We start from the raw sequence: 20,626 nt of genomic DNA on the forward strand, positions 1-20,626 counted from the left end.
ATATATATATATATAAACATATATATATATATATATATATATATATATATATATATATATATATATATATATATATATATATATATATATATATATATATATATATATATATATATATATAAAATATATATATCAAGGAGATTTAATAACAGGAGACGGCATAGTTGATATTTTATATAAAACGCGCTGAAGCCACTTTTGAAATTCAGTCGCCATCATGGTTAACCCAAAACATTGTTATGTTTTGCGCGCAACTTTATATTTTATTAGAAGTTTTTGCTGAAATCAAATGAAAACATTGCAACAAATGATTAAATAATTAGGCAGTTATGATTTCTAGATTATATTTTTCTATAAAGAATTGTTTTCTAACTGATTATTTGTTTCAGTTCATTCCAAATATATGGAATACTGAAATCGACATTCAGATAGTCAATAAATTATTAGCGGATTACCATATATTTTTTATACAGTGTGAAGATCTTGAGGAATAAAAACAATTGTTTGTGAGTTTTTTTTAAAATTATATCTAAGGATAAATTGAAAAAAATTAAATATACATATCTGTCTATCTTTCTTATCAAAAGTATCATATTATATCTCTTTCGATGATATAATATAATACTTTTTATATTATAAATAAATATATAATAAATATAATATTACATATATATATATATATATATATATATATATATATATATATATAATATATATATATATATTATATATATATATATATATATATATATATATATATATATATATATATAAATTTCAGCTGTCAAATATTTAAATAATAACTTTTAAATTTTTACGTGTGTGTTATATTGACATGTTATATTATGTGTGTGTTATATGTTTAATAAATATATTTATTTTATATAACTTAAAGACTCTTTAACACGTGTAATTTTTTTAGAATACCGTGTTATTTTTGTTCTGCTGAATTTGTAAACTACATTGTTGCAAAAAATCATGTTTATAGAAGGCATCAAGATGAACTGAAACATAATACTACATAGATTCAGATTGAGTCTGCTATTCATAGGTACGTGCAATGAAAATTTTAAATTAGATAAATTCTTGGTTGTTATATATCATTAGAAAGAGCTTCGATTCAATATTGTAAAAGTGAAAAAATTATCAAAATCGAACAATTCCATAAAAAGTTATGTCGTTTTTAGTACCGATTTTTCGATATATGGATTTGTTGAAGAAAGTGTGGTCAAAAAAATGTTTTTAAGCACTAAAAGTTAAATAACTTTGTCAATTCTTATCCAAATGTTTATAACTTGGTATCAAAAGATAGATGTAATAGTAACCTACAAATTTATATAGGTCCATATCACCGGGCGTATCCAAGGGGCTAGAGGGGTAACCAAACGCCACTTTTACCAGCAAAAAATGAAATTTTTATTCATAAAAGATCAATTTTTCAATGAATTTATTAATTTTCATATGCAATAAATTGCTATAATTTCCATGTAGACTGCCACCAAATAGGAGAGGTTCATTTTTTGAGTTAGGGTATATGTGGGGTAATGATTTAACACACCCTATTATTAAAAACGATTCATTATAAATATTTTGATTCTTATTAAAAAGGCTTTTTTAAAATCATCACAATAAAATTTATAATTTACAACATTACAACAAACAAAGCTGCACACTCATTGATTCGGGGGAAGGGGGTGTGTCCACACCCCCTCCAACCTAAAAAACATAAAATACTTTATTTAAAATTTTGTTAAAAAAAAAAAAAAGAAAAAAAGCAATGACTTTAAATAATATATTGAAATACAAAACACAATACACATTACCACCTTACAAGTTTTCATATTTTTTTGTTTTAAAATAATATTTGAATTAATTTGAGTCTTGGCTTTTAGTTAATGATTAATATATTAAATTCCAATAATGAAACTAAATATAAATTATTGTTAACAATAGACACGACATGAACGTAAGCCAGAGCCGTCTATCAAAAAAATTGTGAGTTCCACTACTCGCTGTACATTTATTTTGCAAGTTCCACTACTCGCTGTACATTTATTTTGCAAGTTCCACTACTCGCTGTACATTTATTTTGCAAGTTCCACTACTCGCTGTACATTTATTTTGCAAGTTCCACTACTCGCTGTACATTTATTTTGCAAGTTCCACTACTCGCTGTACATTTATTTTGCAAGTTCCACTACTTGCTGTACATTTATTTTGCAAGTTTTACTATTCGCTGTACATTTATTTTGCAAGTTCCACTACTCGCTGTACATTTATTTTGCAAGTTCCACTACTCGCTGTACATTTATTTTGCAAGTTCCTCTACTCGCTGTACATTTATTTTGCAAGTTCCACTACTCGCTGTACATTTATTTTGCAAGTTCCACTACTCGCTGTACATTTATTTTGCAAGTTCCACTACTCGCTGTACATTTATTTTGCAAGTTCCACTACTCGCTGTACATTTATTTTGCAAATTCCACTACTCGCTGTACATTTATTTTGCAAGTTCCACTACTCGCTGTACATTTATTTTGCAAGTTCTACTAATTGATATATATTTATTTTGCAGGTTCCACTACTCGCTGTACATTTATTTTGCAAGTTCTACTAATTGATATATATTTATTTTGCAGGTTCCACTACTCGAGGTACATTTATTTTGGATGCTCCGCTTGTTGAAAATTCGGAATGCTCAAAATATGAAATTGATATGACCCAGATTAGCAATATTTAACCAATTTATGTCTTGCATTCATACTTTGCTAACATACAATTAATATGCTCACATACATATATATATATATATATATATATATATATATATATATATATATATATATATACATATATATATACATATATATATATACATATATATATATATATATATATATATATACATATATATATACATATATATATATACATATATATATATATATATATATATATATATATATATATATATATATATATATATATATATATATATATTAGGTACGTAGAATTCCGTGTTTTACGGAACCGATTTTTGTGCCAAAATTCTGTTCCACGTTTTTTAAAGTCCGTTCAAAGTAAGTGTGGTAACAACGTGTTTTCTAGTCTTTTTTTTTAGAATTTAATATCACTTTAGATATGTTTTAAAAATTGAAATAATTATACTTTCTGTTAGTGTTTGCTGTTTTTGAATCTACTTACATTTATATAAAGTTAATGGGTATCAAAATTTTTGATGTCGATCGTTCGTTAAATTCCTATCAAAGGAAGGTAGTGCGTACTATTAAAACTATTTGCGTTTGTTTTTATATCTATTTTCTATATTCTTGCCAAATTTTATTGCATTATTTGGATGCCCACATTCATTACTACAATGCACAAAAAAGGTACATAATTTCGGCAATTTTACGCCTCGTATGGTAGAGGGGTCTATCGGAAACTTCATATTAATAATATTATTAACTTAATATTATTGTCCATACTTTAATCAGTTTACTTTCAAATTTAATTTAAATTTTAAGTTAAATTTAAAAATTTTCGATTAAAAGGCTTAATTTATACTTCAAGTTCTAAAGTGTAATTTTAATCTAATTACAATATATTTGTAGTGTACTTTAATATTGTTTACAAAAATTTAGTACAGTCATATTTTGTCAAAATATAACTTTACAATAAATATTTAATTACTCATTAGATAAAGTTTTAAGGTACATTAGATTACATAGATAAAATTTGTTTAATGCAACAATGAAATAATATTTAGAATTAATATTATAATGCCTAAAGAAATGACAAAAAGAAAAAACAAAATTGGCAAAAAAAGTAAGTTTTCTGAAAGAGATAAGAGAATAGGTGAATTTTATTGTGTTTCTTGGTTCTTTGTTTATTTAATTTTAGCATTTAGCTATTGTGTTTTATTTGTGTGTGTGTGTGTGTATATATATATATATATATATATATATATATATATATATATATATATATATATATATATATATATATATATATATATATATATATATGTATATATATATATGTATATATATATGTATATATATATATATATATATATGTATATATATATATGTATATATATATGTATATATATATATATATATATATATGTATGTGAGCATATTAATTGTATGTTAGCAAAGTATGAATGCAAGACATAAATTGGTTAAATATTGCTAATCTGGGTCATATCAATTTCATATTTTGAGCATTCCGAATTTTCAACAAGCGGAGCATCCAAAATAAATGTACCTCGAGTAGTGGAACCTGCAAAATAAATATATATCAATTAGTAGAACTTGCAAAATAAATGTACAGCGAGTAGTGGAACCTGCAAAATAAATATATATCAATTAGTAGAACTTGCAAAATAAATGTACAGCGAGTAGTGGAACTTGCAAAATAAATGTACAGCGAGTAGTGGAACTTGCAAAATAAATGTACAGCGAGTAGTGGAACTTGCAAAATAAATGTACAGCGAGTAGTGGAACTTGCAAAATAAATGTACAGCGAGTAGTGGAACTTGCAAAATAAATGTACAGCGAGTAGAGGAACTTGCAAAATAAATGTACAGCGAGTAGTGGAACTTGCAAAATAAATGTACAGCGAGTAGTGGAACTTGCAAAATAAATGTACAGCGAGTAGTGGAACTTGCAAAATAAATGTACAGCGAATAGTAAAACTTGCAAAATAAATGTACAGCAAGTAGTGGAACTTGCAAAATAAATGTACAGCGAGTAGTGGAACTTGCAAAATAAATGTACAGCGAGTAGTGGAACTTGCAAAATAAATGTACAGCGAGTAGTGGAACTTGCAAAATAAATGTACAGCGAATAGTAAAACTTGCAAAATAAATGTACAGCAAGTAGTGGAACTTGCAAAATAAATGTACAGCGAGTAGTGGAACTTGCAAAATAAATGTACAGCGAGTAGTGGAACTTGCAAAATAAATGTACAGCGAGTAGTGGAACTTGCAAAATAAATGTACAGCGAGTAGTGGAACTTGCAAAATAAATGTACAGCGAGTAGTGGAACTCACAATTTTTTTGATAGACGGCTCTGGCTTACGTTCATGTCGTGTCTATTGTTAACAATAATTTATATTTAGTTTCATTATTGGAATTTAATATATTAATCATTAACTAAAAGCCAAGACTCAAATTAATTCAAATATTATTTTAAAACAAAAAAATATGAAAACTTGTAAGGTGGTAATGTGTATTGTGTTTTGTATTTCAATATATTATTTAAAGTCATTGCTTTTTTTCTTTTTTTTTTTTTTTAACAAAATTTTAAATAAAGTATTTTATGTTTTTTAGGTTGGAGGGGGTGTGGACACACCCCCTTCCCCCGAATCAATGAGTGTGCAGCTTTGTTTGTTGTAATGTTGTAAATTATAAATTTTATTGTGATGATTTTAAAAAAGCCTTTTTAATAAGAATCAAAATATTTATAATGAATCGTTTTTAATAATAGGGTGTGTTAAATCATTACCCCACATATACCCTAACTCAAAAAATGAACCTCTCCTATTTGGTGGCAGTCTACATGGAAATTATAGCAATTTATTGCATATGAAAATTAATAAATTCATTGAAAAATTGATCTTTTATGAATAAAAATTTCATTTTTTGCTGGTAAAAGTGGCGTTTGGTTACCCCTCTAGCCCCTTGGATACGCCCGGTGATATGGACCTATATAAATTTGTAGGTTACTATTACATCTATCTTTTGATACCAAGTTATAAACATTTGGATAAGAATTGACAAAGTTATTTAACTTTTAGTGCTTAAAAACATTTTTTTGACCACACTTTCTTCAACAAATCCATATATCGAAAAATCGGTACTAAAAACGACATAACTTTTTATGGAATTGTTCGATTTTGATAATTTTTTCACTTTTACAATATTGAATCGAAGCTCTTTCTAATGATATATAACAACCAAGAATTTATCTAATTTAAAATTTTCATTGCACGTACCTATATATATATATATATATATATATATATATATATATATATATATATATATATATATATATATATATATATATATATATATATATATACACACACACACACACAAATAAAACACAATAGCTAAATGCTAAAATTAAATAAACAAAGAACCAAGAAACACAATAAAATTCACCTATTCTCTTATCTCTTTCAGAAATCTTACTTTTTTTGCCAATTTTGTTTTTTCTTTTTGTCATTTCTTTAGGCATTATAATATTAATTCTAAATATTATTTCATTGTTGCATTAAACAAATTTTATCTATGTAATCTAATGTACCTTAAAACTTTATCTAATGAGTAATTAAATATTTATTGTAAAGTTATATTTTGACAAAATATGACTTTACTAAATTTTTGTAAACAATATTAAAGTACACTACAAATATATTGTAATTTGATTAAAATTACACTTTAGAACTTGAAGTATAAATTAAGCCTTTTAATCGAAAATTTTTAAATTTAACTTAAAATTTAAATTAAATTTGAAAGTAAACTGATTAAAGTATGGACAATAATATTAAGTTAATAATATTATTAATATGAAGTTTCCGATAGACCCCCTCTACCATACGAGGCGTAAAATTGCCGAAATTATGTACCTTTTTTGTGCATTGTAGTAATGAATGTGGGCATCCAAATAATGCAATAAAATTTGGCAAGAATATAGAAAATAGATATAAAAACAAACGCAAATAGTTTTAATAGTACGCACTACCTTCCTTTGATAGGAATTTAACGAACGATCGACATCAAAAATTTTGATACCCATTAACTTTATATAAATGTAAGTAGATTCAAAAACAGCAAACACTAACAGAAAGTATAATTATTTCAATTTTTAAAACATATCTAAAGTGATATTAAATTCTAAAAAAAAAGACTAGAAAACACGTTGTTACCACACTTACTTTGAACGGACTTTAAAAAACGTGGAACAGAATTTTGGCACAAAAATCGGTTCCGTAAAACACGGAATTCTACGTACCTACTATTCAATTGGATTTGCCAATTTGTAATAGTATAAGATTATCTGATAAATATGCAGACCAGTCAACTGATATATTTGACATGTTTGATGAAATGAAAAGGTTTTTTATGATAACGATGAATTATCATTTAGTTTCTGAAAAAACTTCTAAAAAGTTACTTTTATTGCACAGTGATTCAGTTAAAGCTATATTGGGTGATGTTTGTAGATCGTTTGAAAGTTTTTTGCAACAGACTGGCATATCAGTTCACAACCCATATGCACAATGTTTCCTGTATAAACTTCAAAGAGACAACAGCATTGATTTATGTTTATCGCATTGTATGAGCCCAGATAAATTTGATGCTTATTTAGGTGGATTGGGTCATGTAAAAGCAGTGAAAGTTACTGTTGGTGAGGATTTTTTTTATCATGTACCTCTTGGAGAAAACCTAAAAAGCATTTTGAAAGGTCAAACAATTTTGCACCCAGATTCTTTATCTTTTTCAAAATCAAGCTACTTTCAAAGTTCTATACTACCATTTTCAGATCCAAACAAAACAGTATACATTGGTTTGTATTCAGATGAGTTAGAAGTATGTAACCCAATAGGCACCAGCAGGGGTATACATAAAATATCAGCAATTTATTTTTCTATTTTAAATCAAAAGAACAATGCATCTAAAATGGGCAATTATCATTTAGCTTCATTGTGTAATTTTAAAGTGGTTAAAAAAATTACACTCTATGAGTTTTGCAAGCCAATTATTGATGACTTGTTCAACTTATTATTTAATACATTTTGTGTAAATGATGAAGAGTATCATGTAATTGCATGTTTTATGGCTGCTGACAATTTAACAGCTCATCCACTTCTCGGTTTGCAATCACATTTTCATAGTGGATACATATGTAGACATTGTTACTTCTGTGTTAGACACGAAAACACAAATGTATTTCAAAGAACTCACGAATCTTACATTGTTGATAGTTCAAAACAACAACATGGATGTCTGTATTTATCTCCGTTTTTACACTTACCATATGTATTTTTGCCTGCATTTTTTCCAAGTGATTTTATGCATGATTTTTTGGAAGGAATAAGCCATGTTGTAATTTCAACATTTTTGAATCAGTATATGATCAAGCGAAAACTAACATTGCTTGGTATGAATTTATTGCTAAGAGATCTAAAATTGCCAGTGAATTTAATATTGACATCAACTTATATGACATCAAAGCTGGCACTAACTGCTAGTGAGATGCTAACCATTTCATTATGTTTGCCATTGTTTCTTTTTGATAATTTTAATGACGAAGATGCACCTTATTGGGATATGATCATTATCCATTGTAATATTTTATTGATATTAAACAGCCGTGGTAATGAACATATTGAATCATTGCATTTTCTGATTCCACAACTTGTTAACTATATCAAAACATTATACAACGGCACTAGAGTAGCAGCAAAGCTCCATTTTATCACACATTATCCTGACCTTTCAAGCTATATGGGAACAATGAAAACTTTCTGGTGCATGCGTTTTGAACAACGACATCAGATTTTTAAAAAGCTAGCAAGAGTTTGTCAGCAATTCAAAAATCCTATATATTTATTTTCAAAAAGATTTCAAATGCATGAAACTTGTAGACGTCTTCTTGAAAGAAGTAATGAAATTGTTCCAGGTAAGCTGCAATCATAATAATTGATGAGCTACTTATTTGTTTATTTTCATGCAATAAAATAAATTTTATTTTTCAGGCTCCATCTCATATGCAAAGATATCTCTTCATCATGCTCAAGAAGTACTTCTTGAACCGTTTGAATCAAATTTAAACACAATTTTTCATACAAAAACATTAACAGTCCAGGGAAAACAGTTGACAGTATCTTCTTATTTGATTCTAAGCGAAGAAAAAGCAGTTAAAATAAATTATTTGATGTCTATTAACAATGTTTGGTATGCAATGTGCCAAGAAACAGCAATATCATTTTTTCCTTTGGTTAACTCGTATGTTGTAGAGCATCATAAAAACTTATTTTCTTTACTTGACATTTTTTCTCTTAAATTAAGTTCATCTAAATCTGTTAAAATAAGAGAAAAAGATTTTATTGTCCGGTTATTTATCATATGAATATTTATTATGAGTTGTTATTTCTGCCTTTAGTGATTAATTTATTTTATTTAAAAACTAACAAAACTAGTTAAAACACAATGATACAGGGTTAAAATGGGACAGGGTTAAAAACTGAGACAAGTCTTATGTAGTAAAAATGTAAAATATAAATATATATTTTTTTTAGTAATTATTATAAAAAATTATTATTAATATAACATTAAATATGTACGGAAGTACATATTTCATATGTAAGGTATTTTGATATATAATCCCAATGAGTTATATTTAGGGTACAGTATTTGAAACAGATAAACAGGGCCACTGAGAGCCAAGGTTAAAAAACCCTGGCAAACTTCCCTGCACACCTCTGGTCCAGGTGGATCTGGTCCACCTCTGGGGCTGCATTTGATGACGATGATTAAGATGCTGATGATGATCATCATCAGCATCTTAATCATCGATGATGATCATCAGCAGCAGCATCTTAATCATCAATGATGATGATCATCATCATCATTGTTATCATCATCAAGCATACAATTGATGATGATGATGATCATCATCATCTTAATCACTGTCATCATTATCATCTTCTCTGATACACACTATAAATATAATTACTACTCTCAAACTCTCTCTATGATCATCGATTCTTTTCCTATCTTTTAAAGATAGGAAAAGATCATATATCCATCTGATCTACTTTGTTCTTACCGGATAATTAATTAATTAATTATGAAATTAATTATGAAATTGTGAAATTAACTATGAAATTAATTAACTATGGAATGTTTTTAGCCGGGGCCCTGGTCACTTATTACAGGTAGGTAGAGATGTAAGTTATATTAATGTGTTATATTAATGATTATATATAATGATTATATATAATGTAATGAATATATATTAAGTTATATTAATGTGTTATATTAATGATAGTTAATGATAATATATCTGATTTACTTTTAACTCTTTTTGCATTATATATTAACATCTACCTTTATTTGCAGATGCAATCAATTAATGTGCAAAAAGGTGATACAATCAAAGTTATTCTGTATACTTCGTATTCTGATTTGCTGTCAAAATGTGGCAATAAGTTCCAATGTTCGTCCAGCAATTTGCTACAATTGTATGATGGTTCTGGTGCAGAAATTGATGATGGAGAAACCCTAGATTTTTTAGTTACAAATAATAATTTGAAACTAGTTTTTTTGGAGCGTCAAGTGACAAGGCAAATAATAACTGCATCAGAAGAAGTTAAGAGAGATGAAAGTATTTCTTCAAAACAATGGCCTGGTTTGAAATTTGAAATTCCAACAGATTCAATTGTGGAAGCAAGGCTTACATGTGGTATACTTGATGCCAAATCAATAGTAGCAGATGGTCAATTTATGAACCACTGGGTTGGGCTCATTTTTCATAAAGTAATGGAATATGTTGATCAACAAAATCCGTGTGTTTTTAGTTGTATTATATTGATTTTTTATCTAAATTATGTTTAAACTCTAAGTTCTTACTGTAAATTGTTTTTATCAAAATCATAGGTATATAATGGAGTTCAATTAAATGAGCTGGTGATGGTTGTGCAAGAGAAGTACCCAGAGTTTAGAGCTGTTCAATATTCAGTAAGTTAATTTGTGCTGTAGTGGTTGAATTAAATAAATTACATAATAATAATTTGTTTTTTAAAAATATTTTATCCTTGCATTACAAATCTATTTAAGCTATTTTAAAAGATGTTTGTAATAGTTGTGTTATGACTTTTAAATAAATTGAGTAATTCTTGAATAAATTTAAATAACTAAATTATTTAGTTATTTAAATTTCAATTTATTTAAACATTCAAAATAAATTTTAAAAAATATATTTAATATGTGATTTTTAATTTATTTTGAATGAAATTTTAATAAAATTATAAAGTAATTCTTAATAGTTTTTTATATTTTAATATCATATTTAAATATTTACGTAACAATACTATACAATGCTGTTAAATCATTTGTTTGATTTTTCAAACTAACTTTTGACTAATTGACTTATTTGACTATATACGATATATATATATATATATATATATATATATATATATATATATATATATATATATATATATATATATATATATATATAATTTTTTTAAAAAAAGAAAAGATAACACGAGAGAATTATTAACAGGTTTAAAAATTATAGAAGAAAAATGAATTGTGCTTCTGTCATTGAAAATCGAAAGAAATATGCAAAAGCTGCTATGACAAAGGCAATAAAAAGGTATTTTAACCTTTTTTTATGCTTGATTATTATGTTTATATCTTTGAGATGTTCCATAAACTATGTTTGATTATAAAAGTGTTCACACTCCTCCTTAAAAATCTTTAAAAATTTAAAACCTCCTCAAATATCCATAAAAAGAAAAAAAAAAGTCATTTCTCCTAAAATTCTCCTACTTTTATTTTTGTTAATAATGACAAATATTAATAATTTTGTTTAATATATTATAATAATATAATATTTATGTATGTATATATATATATATATATATATATATATATATATATATATATATATATATATATATATATATATATGTATATTATTTTCATAATGTAATATTAAAATATATATAATGATATTTCAGTAACCAATATATAAAATATATATGTTAATATTTCAGTAAATATTTTGTTTTATAATGCGATCATATATTTATATCGTGTTCTAATCTATTTTAGAGCAGTAAGTGACAGCGATATCAGTCAACCTTTAAGACTTAAAAGCAATACAAATGAAGTATTAGAAGTTGCAAATGAGGCATATGTAAGTCTAGTTTACTATTCTCTCATCTAGATTGATACAAAAAATTTGTATTTAATCCAGTACAACCTGCTTCATGTTACTGTCAGAAAGGGCATCTGGTTTAAAGCTTTCGTTAATGCCATTTATATGTCACTATGGAGAATCATCCAAACCACAAGTGTGGAAATATGGATGTTAACTTACAAAAAAAAAACTTTATATCTGCTTTGTAAATCAATATTTTTTTTGGTTGTACTAATGTTTATGATATATTTTAATCAAATATATTAGCTTGTCACAGTTTCAAACAATGTTCAAACCTCACTTGAAGCAGAAGTTTTAATGGAAACAACTTTCATGCAACGGAATAATGCAAGAGAAACTGTTGGCTTTTCGACAGAGTTAGAGTTATTCAAGTCCTATTTTTTGTCAGCTGAAAATGTAAGAACCTTATTTCTTCACTTAACATTATTTTTACCTATTCATACAAAAATGATATTTTTCTAGGTATATAATGAAAGCAAGAGAATGCTACAAGTTTATGAATTGAATAAGAACTCGCCGTACAAGGATAATGGATTAGGCTTTGAAGGGGTTCAGGTTTTACTAAAAGATTCTCTTAGAAATATTTGTTTGAAATGGGCCCCTTTTTTAAAGAGATATTCATCTCTTCTTAATCTAGTAAAGATGGTAAACCCTACCATGGCTTCTTCTGAATCAAATATAATTGGATTTCAATTTATTGTGGCTAGATGTCGTCAAAAAATGGTAGAATTTACTGAAAAGGTTAGTTTAACTTTAAAGTTATAATTTTATTGAGTTCAATACCCCCCCCCTCCCCAAAGCCTTGGGAGCTACATTTTTAAGTTGTTGGTACAAACCTCTCTCAACTCTTTAAATTCACAAGCTTTGAAGAAAAACACAAGCTTCAATGTACTACATGGAAAAACAAGTTGAACGCAGTACATCAAGCAGGGCCGGATTTACCAATAGGAATCTTTATGTTTATTTAGTTTTATTTTTAGCCAAATTTTGGTATTTATGAGCAATAAGAGCCCAAATATCTTATTCTGCCTAGGGCCTCCTGGTATATAAATCCGGCCCTGACTACAAGTGGCGAGATGAGGGATCAAACAGGCTACCACTACATCATTTAAATATTTTTTTCAAAGTTTCTTTAATCATTTAAAATAAAATTGATAATAATAATAATAATAAAATTTAGTTTAAAGTGATTGTTATGCCTTGAAACCCCATTCCCATCATATAAATGTATGCACTTATAGGTTGTTGTTTTCGATATATTATTTAAATATTTTTAATATATAAGTTGTTTTTGAATACATATATTAAAAAAAGCTTTTCTGAATTTTATTTTATTTTTTTGATTAACATTAAAAATAACTTATATTGATCTATTTCATTTATTTATTTAATTATAGAATATGATTCGTCTTCAATACGAAAATGGAGATTTTGCAGTTAGATATGATAAATTTTCTATTCCTTGTGCGAACTTAATTGAAGTTCTTCTTGTCAGCACATCGCTAAGTGTGGCATTTAATTTAATACATTGCAGAAAACAAGAGGCAGTATTTGAAATCTTAGAAATAATGATGCAAATTAGAAAAATGAGTAACATTAAAATTGTAAAATCTATAATGTTACTTTTATAATGACTTTGTTGCAATGATTTAAATCTATTTTCGATTTGGTTTTATCTATAACGTATTGTAATTTGGTTTTAACATTTAAACTTTTAACATTATTTTATTTTATAAATACACTTTCTTATTATATAAATTGTTTGAAGTTTAATTTTTTTGTGTCATATTTGTCAAGTTATTAATAAAATATATTATAATATATATGCTGATTGTAATTGATTATAAGGCTTGAATTGTTAGTTCTAAATTAGAACTGATTTTAAGACTCTGATGATTAATAGAACTTTTAATCAAAATGAGTATGAGGTTCAAATGAGTATAACCAGTTGTGTATTAAGTTATATTAAATCATCAGAGCCTTAAAATCAGTTAATACACCATACAAATAATACTACTGATTGTAAGGCGTTAAAGAAAAATAACTAATAAAGAAATGAATAAAAAAAAGTGTATTTAATTTTAATTAAAATACACTTTTTTTTATTCATTTCTTTGTTAGTAATTAAAAGTTATTTGCTAACCAAATTATAGTATTTTATATTTAAAATAATGATACGAAAAAGTTTTGGAAAACTTTTCAGGAACCTATTTGATACATGCAGTATCAGATATTGTATATAAATGTTTAATGTAACTTTTCTTAATTTGTATGTTAATTGTTTTATGAAGATCTTATTTGTTCTCATGATTTTTGTTTTGTTTATTCAGGGGTATAATAAATGTAAAACCACAATGAGTTGAACAAAAGATTAAAATTCCGACTAAAAATATTCAAGTGACAGAACTGTCTTTTTTGAGAATTCTTTCTCGACATCTACAGATGAAAATCTGAAGGTGATGAAAAATTAACATTTCTTGGTTTTTCTTTTATAAAATAAACTAAAAATGAAATATAATAGAAATATTTTTTAGTACTTATTATTATTATTATATTTTTTCAACGATAAATTATAAAAATATTTGCTCTTTTTTAGAGAATCGTCAAATGTCTGGAGAGTGGATGCTTTATTTTACCAATTCGATTCAGGTTCTGTTAGTCAACATGACAATCCGTTTAAATACGAAAAACTGGTGAATTCTCAAGCAGCCGAGTATATATTAAAAAAAAACTTTAAAAACTTGAATTACAATTTTATTAAAAATTTATAAATTTGTTTTTTACTGATAACTTTTATTTGTTATAACATATGCTTGCATAGTCTTAATCTAAAGCAGTCAAATATATTTTCAAAGTTACGAAACAAGACGAACATTATAAAATTTAGAATACTTTGTTAAAATAATTTTTTCCATTAATTTTTGTGTTTTTAAGTGATATATTTATCTGTTATACCATCAGTTTGTATATTTATAGCTTTAATATGTGTATATAATATCAATAATTTTTTTTCAAAAGTGTTGTCTGCTTATTTGGGTAGTCTTTTCAAAATACTTTAGTTTCGGAAGATCTTGTGAAAAGTATGCCAAGTATGAGTGGAGTATGCACAAAAGATCAAGCGTCAGCTAAAATGAGCGTCATAAACGCATTTTAATTGCGTCATCACTTTTATGGCTTAAATGTAACATGAACACCTTTTTTTTGCAGCAACACCTTTTTAACGGCAACACTTATAGGTGTTAATGTGCACGAACACCTTTTTTTTGCATCAACACCTTTTTTTTTGCATCAACACCTTTTTACGGCAACACCTAATAGGTGTTCATATAGTATCACGCATCAACACCTTTTTTCTTTAACATCAACACCTTTTTCCGTTACAGTGTACATTGTTACCTAAACTATGCAAATTATGCTTGCTGCAGCACCAACGTTACAAAAATAAATAAACTTCTCTGCAAACATAAACATGCTATTAGGATTATTACAAATGAAGGTCGATTTTCCCATACGAAAATGCTTTTTAGTAAACTCAATATATTAAATGCTATCAAAATAAATCCCTATCAAGTTCTTATATTTGTTTAAACTTGATAAAAAAACGGCACTACCTTTATTTTACTCAATATTTAAAAAAATAAATCATATATACAGCACAAGATTCTCAAAAAATAACTTAAGTCAATCCAAAACCTATTATTCAGCCACTAAATACTCAATTACAAATCTAGGACCTAAATTATGGAATACACTTTTATATGATGATCTTAGAATACTCTCTTTGTTTAACCAATTCAAAACAAAACTTAGGCAAACTCTTCGACTAAACGACAATGAATTAAGTTTCTTCTAAGACGTTAAATAAGAGTACTCTTATGATTTGATTTATATAATTACGAATATATTTATTAATTTTATATATACGCATAAAAAAAAAATTATTTTGTACACTTTTACACGATTTAATTTTATCATTTGTTTATTAACAAAGATGTAAAAAAGTTTATAATATGTATTCTTGAAATCTTATGTAAAAAGTACCCCTAATTGTTTGTCATGTATTTATATGATTAAAGGAGTCTTAATTTTTCACTTGTGGAAACAACATACTCAAAGGGCCTATAACCTATTTTCCAATTTATATGCACTCTAATTTAAATTTAGCTAGTAAAAAACCAAGAAAAAAGCTTTTTCCATAGTAATTTCACAAAATCTGTTTTTTAATCCTAATCAGTGAATGAGCTGAATCTAAATGCGGTTGTTCAAAATACGGATGTTGCTTAACCCTTCGTATGGCCATGTGGCAGATCTGTCACAAACCTGTTTAATGCTCACAAGATCCAGTGTAAGTATAAGTATATCCAGTGTAAGTATAATCCAGTATAAAAAGAAATTCACGGAAGTACTTAAAATAAATTTAATTATTATAGAAACAAGTAAATTAGCAAAATAATAAAATACACAAATATTTTTTTACCGTACTAGTGTTTTTGGAAAACATATATCGCTTTAAATTGTAGCATGTGCAAACTGTAGCCCTCTTACAGAAGCAACTTAAATATCAATACAAAACATTGAATTTTCTGTCTGTGTGCAGCTGATGCAATTTCATAGTAAAAGCATTTAATGTTTTGGAACATTTTGAGTCAAAAGAAGTAATTTTGGATCCCTCAATATAGTAAAACTTTATTAATGAATGTCCATTGTTAAGAAAATTGTATAAACTTTCTGCATCTGGAAGGTCACAACCCATACTAAGCATTGATCTGCCTGACGTTTCACATATCCTCCTATCGCATCTGGTGCTCCCTTGCCATGCCCACTTTCAAAAAAATTCCAACTGGCTAAATTAAATTTTAATTCGTATATCAATTTAGAGAAGAAGAAGTTTTGCTTATTCCTATATTGTGTCGTTGGTCCATCAGAAAAAAAATGAAGATCTGTAATTTGTGGGTTATCTATCTTGAGTTCAATTAGCACGGGTTCCAGATGTGCCCATATAGAAGGAGGATCGTGCTTCAACCCAGTGAAAAAGCGCACATGGGATACGCGTGGATTTTTTCCACATGTAACCCATGTGGGGATTATTATTTTGTCCCATGTGGGTTTCATATGGCAAATCCCACATGGATTCCATATGGTAAATCCCATATGGGATACGCGTGGGTTTTTACCATATGTAACCCATATGGGGATTATTATTTTGTCCCATGTGGGTTTCATATGGTAAATCCCACATGGGTTTTATGTGGTAAATCCTACATGGGATATAGGTGGAAAATACTACATGTTATAGATCTTAAATGCCACATATTTTAATTCAAATGGTATAAAAGTAGTCAATACTAGACAAATGAAAGTCCGAATGCTTCTATGATAATTTTTAAAATTCTTTTAATTTAAAATTTACTTAAATAGTAATTTAAAATTAATCATTAAAGCTTTCAGAGAGGCTTAACTTAATCTGGTATTTGCTACTTTATCCCATTTGGTATTCAAAATGTGTAGCATTTTTGATCTTTTACATGTGATGTTTTCCACCTATAACCTATGTGGGATTTACCTCAAACTATTATGACGAAATTTTATAAAATTAAAAAACGTGTTGCAAAATGAATTTATTTTAAAATAAATGCTATTAATCAATACATAAAAAATGAATATTAAAAATATTATTTTTTTTTCTTTTGCGATTTACACGCCGTTTTTTTGTCGATTGAATTAACTAAATCGCTTCGGCTTGCATAATACCAAGGTTTTTAGTATCTTCTAACTTTCTTCAAACATTTTCTAAAAAAAAATATAATACAAATATATATAAATAAAAATATATATATATATATATATAGAGAGAGAGAGAGAGAGAGAGAGAGAGAGAGAGAGAAAGACAGAGAGAGACACAGAGAGAGAGAGAGAGAGAGAGAGAGAGAGAGAGAGAGAGAGAGAGAGAGAGAGAGAGAGAGAGAGAGAGCAATTTTAATAAGGAACCTTATTAGTCGAGCAATTTTAATTATTAGCCAGGTTGAAGTCATTAATGACTACAATATTTCACAAATAATTATTTCCTAATTTATTACTTACAATGACTAACGTATTATGGGTAATTAAACACATATTATGCGTAAGGAGCTTGAACCCATGAGGAGAATCCTGAAAAAAAGTGATCAATTAGGATAAGTAGTTAAACAAAAAAACAAAAACAAAAATGTAAAAACCTACTTTTTCAATGATGTAGACGTTGGGTGCAATAGCCACTGGATGCAAAAGTATCTTTACTTTTTCGTCACACACACGGCCTTCTATAATAACAGGCCTTGACATCGCGCAAAATGCCGTAAAAACTGAAGGCCGATTAAACTTTCACTTTTACTTATATTGATATATTTTTATATTAGGTAGGGTGTAATGGCAGTCTATGCTTTCTAATAATAATCTCTAGTAAAGACGGAAATATAAAAAGAAAACCAAAAAATGGTTAAAAGATAATCTTATTTTTCGTACTTCAAATTTCATTAAGAATATTTATGTAATATTAAATAGTATCAATAACAAGCAGAACCATAACAAAGTATATATATTAGAAAGATAACTGTATTTTTAATTTTTTTTTCCTAAAAATGGTAACGATAAAATCCCCAACAATAAAAAACACCAACAAAAGTTGACTCAAGCAAAAAAAAGTTTTATCAATATATCTCAACAGGATAAATATTTACAAATCCAAACATATTGAGAGACATATAGGCTAATGAGATAATAAAAAACATAACAAGTAAATAGCATAATTAATTACAAAACTAATTTTCACACAAATTATGATAGCTTTAGTATTTTGGGAGTGGTAATTAGTGAGTAAATCTTTAGCAGAATATTAGAATATACTCTGCATTGTTTTTTTGTGATTTTAAATTTATATTTAGCAGCAATGAACTGAAACTAAGTAACACAAAATGTTCTGCATAAAGGGTCAGTAGCACCTTGAAAAAAAAAGCAAAATATTGACCATTAAACAAGAGTATCAGAAGGAATTTCAAGTCTGCCTCTGTTTAGGCTATGCAGATAACTTTCATATTTATAATAATAATTGGTATCATCATAAATTTTTATTTCGCTTTTTTGCACATAGCTAGCTATGTAAACTATAGCCACTAATGTAGATTTATTAACTGAGCTTTCAAGATCATGTATATTACCAGTGTCTTACTATTTTCAATATTATTTATCGTATCAACAGTTTGTTGACTTGAGCAAACTAAAATTCAGGGGAAAGATTTGCAACAGGTTGAGCTCTACATATAAATTTTGGACCTCCAAAAAGACATTTAATCATAAATGATAAAATTTTAGCTAACTTTTCAGGGTAGTTTACTGCTTGACCAAACAAAGCACCTCTTTGGTAAAGTAATAAAGCTTTGACATAGACCTCATCAATTAGTAGTATGGAAGTTCTTTTCAATGGATTTAAATTCATAAAAATACTATTTATGAAACTTAGGTCCTCCATTGAGTTTATTTTTGAAGTCAATCGTGTTAAAGTCCTTATACTTGGCAACTTGTAGTCAATACACAAACAATCATATAAACTTCGTCGCATAGCAAAATACTTATATGCTCTACATATAATATCTGAAGTATATAAAACTTCACCAACATTAACTTTTCTCACAGCATTAAGGTGTTCGAATAGAATATTTAACTGAAGCGAACTTTCTTTATTTTTTAAAAATCTAACTGCTTCAAATAAAGCTGATTTTGTTTTTATTAACTTTAATTTGTTTACAGCTAAAGATGAAATATTACAAGTTGTGCCATTATGGTTAGCTACAAATGAATAATCATTGAAAATTACTAAAATAAATAATGGAACACCAAGTTCGTACATTTTTGATTGTATGTGTAAACTTTTTTTATTAAGCTGGAAAACAATAACATCGTTATTATCACTTAACAAAGATTGAATATCGTCAAATATAAGTTCATCCTCTTTTAGAAAATCTTTTAACTCATCTGGTAAAATGCTTCGAAAACCGCTTGAAGTTACAGTTTTTTCAACTTTACTTGCTGGTGTGGCTAAACAACTAGGCGGATTATTTTTAAAAACAGATGGTGGGTTTAAAGGTTGTCGCTTCCCATATTTGCTTTCAAAAGGTGCTTCATTTGGCCAATGAAGTTGACATACTGCTGTATAGTCTGTAACAATAAAACCAGTTCTTGGGATAGCTTCACTACATCTTTTTCTCTCCTCTAGATTCTTCGGGAAATTATAAATTAATATTTTTGTTGTAGTTGAGTATTGATATTTTTGTTGTAGTTGAAGACTTGCAAAAAGATACGCAGCATTTTAAAGGCATTTTAATTATTAAAAAAACTTATCGTTAGTTTGACAATATTATTATCTTACAATGTAATGCCTTGAACCTTACAATGTTTTTGTCTTTAAGTTGCGCTATCTAATTTATAAACCAATTAAATTTTAAATATTTATTAAAAAAGGGCAAACACAAACTTTCGTCTAATTTTAAAAGATTAAAATGTAAACACAGTATTAGGAATAGGCCTTCAGTTTAACAACTTTGTTGTGCGATGTCAAGGCCTGTTATTATAGAAGGTCGCTGTCACACATAATATAATATTCTGAAACTAATAAACAAACATC

General features: G+C 27.0%; 3 protein-coding genes and 2 long non-coding RNA genes across 5 annotated transcripts; 3 read left to right on the plus strand and 2 right to left on the minus strand.

Annotated features, from left to right (window-relative positions):
* Positions 1 to 1,586: 1,586 nt before the first annotated feature.
* Positions 1,587 to 6,322, minus strand: LOC136087748 (uncharacterized). The gene is made up of 2 exons (XR_010642029.1): positions 6,174 to 6,322; positions 1,587 to 1,716 (listed from the first exon to the last, which is right to left on the minus strand). It is a non-coding gene; the product is annotated as an uncharacterized LOC136087748 (long non-coding RNA).
* A 695-nt stretch (positions 6,323 to 7,017) lies between these two features.
* LOC136088697 (uncharacterized) lies at positions 7,018 to 9,258 on the plus strand. Its single transcript, XM_065813141.1, has 2 exons — positions 7,018 to 8,697; positions 8,774 to 9,258. Exons 1-2 carry the CDS (start codon positions 7,110 to 7,112, stop codon positions 9,145 to 9,147), a joined length of 1,962 nt encoding a protein of 653 aa, XP_065669213.1. The 5' UTR covers positions 7,018 to 7,109; the 3' UTR covers positions 9,148 to 9,258.
* Positions 9,259 to 11,293: 2,035 nt separating this feature from the next.
* Positions 11,294 to 13,795, plus strand: LOC136088698 (uncharacterized). The gene is made up of 5 exons (XM_065813142.1): positions 11,294 to 11,400; positions 11,862 to 11,946; positions 12,217 to 12,366; positions 12,433 to 12,711; positions 13,368 to 13,795. Exons 1-5 carry the CDS (start codon positions 11,330 to 11,332, stop codon positions 13,599 to 13,601), a joined length of 819 nt encoding a protein of 272 aa, XP_065669214.1. The 5' UTR covers positions 11,294 to 11,329; the 3' UTR covers positions 13,602 to 13,795.
* A 376-nt stretch (positions 13,796 to 14,171) lies between these two features.
* Positions 14,172 to 14,987, plus strand: LOC136088699 (uncharacterized). Its single transcript, XR_010642405.1, has 2 exons — positions 14,172 to 14,426; positions 14,567 to 14,987. It is a non-coding gene; the product is annotated as an uncharacterized LOC136088699 (long non-coding RNA).
* A 2,586-nt stretch (positions 14,988 to 17,573) lies between these two features.
* Positions 17,574 to 20,306, minus strand: LOC136088701 (uncharacterized). Its single transcript, XM_065813143.1, has 2 exons — positions 18,052 to 20,306; positions 17,574 to 17,760 (listed from the first exon to the last, which is right to left on the minus strand). The coding sequence occupies exon 1, from the start codon at positions 19,850 to 19,852 to the stop codon at positions 19,223 to 19,225; it is 630 nt and encodes a 209-aa protein (XP_065669215.1). The 5' UTR covers positions 19,853 to 20,306; the 3' UTR covers positions 17,574 to 17,760; positions 18,052 to 19,222.
* Between the last annotated feature and the right edge of the window lie 320 nt (positions 20,307 to 20,626).

Source organism: Hydra vulgaris, chromosome 12, assembly GCF_038396675.1.
Source record: "Hydra vulgaris chromosome 12, alternate assembly HydraT2T_AEP".
Classification (NCBI taxonomy): domain Eukaryota; kingdom Metazoa; phylum Cnidaria; class Hydrozoa; order Anthoathecata; family Hydridae; genus Hydra; species Hydra vulgaris.